Consider the following 2500-nt stretch of genomic DNA (forward strand, 5'->3'; position numbering starts at 1 on the left):
CATTTTGACTAAGTTTAGTGCAAAAGTGAATGCTGTTCATAATCAATGTATTCAAATTCAAAATGTATTCAAAAAAATATATAATGTGCTAACCGGTGAAGGGGAAAATATTTTCAGTATCATTCAGAGTAGTGTATAAGCGGTGTGTGCATTCTCTCTTTTGTGAACACTGAAATCCAAGGACCCACCAGGCTTTAAGGTGATCAACGATGCCTTCAGTAGATCTAATTACTTGACAGACTTTTTTTTAACTGGGACTGCATTCTCCTTAACCTACTGTTACTGTTCATTCATATAAAATGCATTGTGATGTTTGTTTGAAGCAATGACTGTGCATTATGGAACGTTGTAGATACTCAGTCATTGGTTTGCACACATGAAAGCCTTAAAAACAGCCACCATCAGCAGTGCTCTCCCCTCATTTCATATCACCTTGTAGGTCTTATCCCCCCACCAGCTGTCTCCTATACGTGCAACCAGCCATCCGGGTACTTTGTTTGTGAATGAGCGGTTCCGCCTCTTTTGGGGGAAAACAAACCGAATGTCTCATTAACTTACATGCAACATCGGCTAGCCTAAATAAACACAGTCCATGCTTCAGCTACGACTGTTTTGGCTATATTATTTGAACAGCCGACAACACAACATGTCTTTGGCATGTTGAGCGTGAACAACGCTAGCCTACATTCTTCTTTCCCAAGCATTAACAGGGACTTGCATTGACTTATCCCCCCATGTTTTCCCCCAAAAAAGGGGTGTAACGCACATGGCAAACGTCACGCCAGTTATACGTATCTTACCTTGTATGCCTTGAGGAATCGTACGAATACGGGGAAGAAGACAGATGGGGGCGTGGTCTTGGGACTCTCCCCAAAGTAGTGCACAACGTTGTTATACGCCTCCTGCAAACACACACAGGCAGGTTTATCAGCAGGGAAGGTCTTGCGAGGTCATTTGCGATGTCATTTACCTACCTAGTGTTGTGTAATGTAATGTTCTGTACTGAAATGGTATCTCGACTGTCTTGCACTGTAACTGTAATTGTAATTGTAATGTCAGTGTTACCTCAATGTAGTGTACCCCAATTGTCTTGAAATCATTCTGCAGCAATGCAATATGGTGTTGTATAATGTAATGTAATTGTAATGTCAAGTGTACCGCAATGTAATATAGTGTAATATAATGTGGTGTACCTAAGCTGTCTTGGAATCACTCTGCAGCAAATCAATATAGAGTTGTATAATGTCATTTTATTGTAATGCCAAGTAGGCTACCATAATGTAATGAAGTGTAATATAATGTGGTGTACCTCGGCTGTCTTGCACTGTAATTGTAATGCCAAGTCCCATAATGTAATGAAGTGTAATATAATGTGGTGTACCTCGGCTGTCTTGCACTGTAATGCCAAGTCCCATAAGGTAATGAAGTGTAATATAATGTGGTGTACCTCGGCTGTCTTGGCGTCCTTCTGCAGCTTGTCGAGCTGCGTGTCGCTGGTCTGCAGGAAGCTCTTGAGGACGGCGTGGTCATGCAGACTGCACTCTCTCCTGATCAGGTCCATGCCCTTCCCCAGCTCCCGCACGTCTAGCAGGACATTCTCCAGGGACACTATGCACACACACACACATAGGGACACACACACACACACAGGGACACAGACACACACACACACACACACACACACACACACACACACACACACACACACACACACACAGACAGACAGACGCACAGACACAGACACACACACAGACACACACACACACACACACACACACACACACACACACACACACACACACACACACACACACACACACAGGAACACACACAAGCATACACACACGTGCACGGGAAAACCACACAGAGAGACATGATTACACCTCTGACAGACACTTACAGTAAAAGAAAACTTTGTAAAAGATACGTCCAGCCACTGAGCTAGGCAAGACTGCGTTTTCTTACTATGCTCCATACATTTGGAATGACCTGCAAAACACGTTGCACCTACAGTCACTACCCTCTGTAAATACTTTAAAAAATATTTTAAAATCAGCGCTTACAGAGCGGTGTACTTGTTTTTAAATGCTCATAAGTCGGTTTCCTTTTACTCTTTTATTACTGTTTAGTGTTTTTTTTCCCTGTTGCACGCACATTATTTCCTGCTGAAAACCAAGCCGAACTGCCATCAGGCCAAGTAAACGTAGCAGTGTACATGTAGTAAGTCAACACTGAGCTTACAGCCTTATACTAATCCGCTATCTTCTTACCTGCAGCGGCTTTGTCCACAAAGTGCATCTCGTTGAAGAAGTTAGCCAGCTCAGGGTACTTCTCCTTTACGATGAGGGCGATGTAGTGCAGCAGGGTCATCTTCCTGTCTGTAGACTTAGTGTCCAGCAGCTAGGGATGGGGATGGGGATGAGGTGAGACCAGGTGGGATAGGTGATTAGAATGAATGAATTAATTAATGAATATCTTCTTCGGTCAATAAAATATTTAA

General features: G+C 43.1%; 1 protein-coding gene across 5 annotated transcripts in view; it reads right to left on the minus strand.

Moving 5' to 3' along the window:
• The window catches only part of fmnl3 (formin-like 3), a 115379-nt gene that overhangs the window by 15073 nt on the left and 97806 nt on the right, over positions 1-2500 (minus strand). For all 5 annotated transcript variants that reach the window (XR_010036364.1, XM_063208188.1, XM_063208190.1 and 2 more), the window contains 3 exons: positions 2271-2400; positions 1448-1608; positions 801-902 (listed from right to left, as the gene is read on the minus strand). Coding sequence is in view for 4 of the 5 variants with exons in the window: in XM_063208188.1 (XP_063064258.1) it covers positions 801-902; positions 1448-1608; positions 2271-2400 (393 nt within the window). In the remaining variant the exon portion in view is untranslated. The remainder of the gene's footprint in view (positions 1-800; positions 903-1447; positions 1609-2270; positions 2401-2500) is intronic.

The sequence above is a fragment of the Engraulis encrasicolus genome, chromosome 10 (genome assembly GCF_034702125.1).
Source record: "Engraulis encrasicolus isolate BLACKSEA-1 chromosome 10, IST_EnEncr_1.0, whole genome shotgun sequence".
Lineage (NCBI taxonomy): Eukaryota > Metazoa > Chordata > Actinopteri > Clupeiformes > Engraulidae > Engraulis > Engraulis encrasicolus.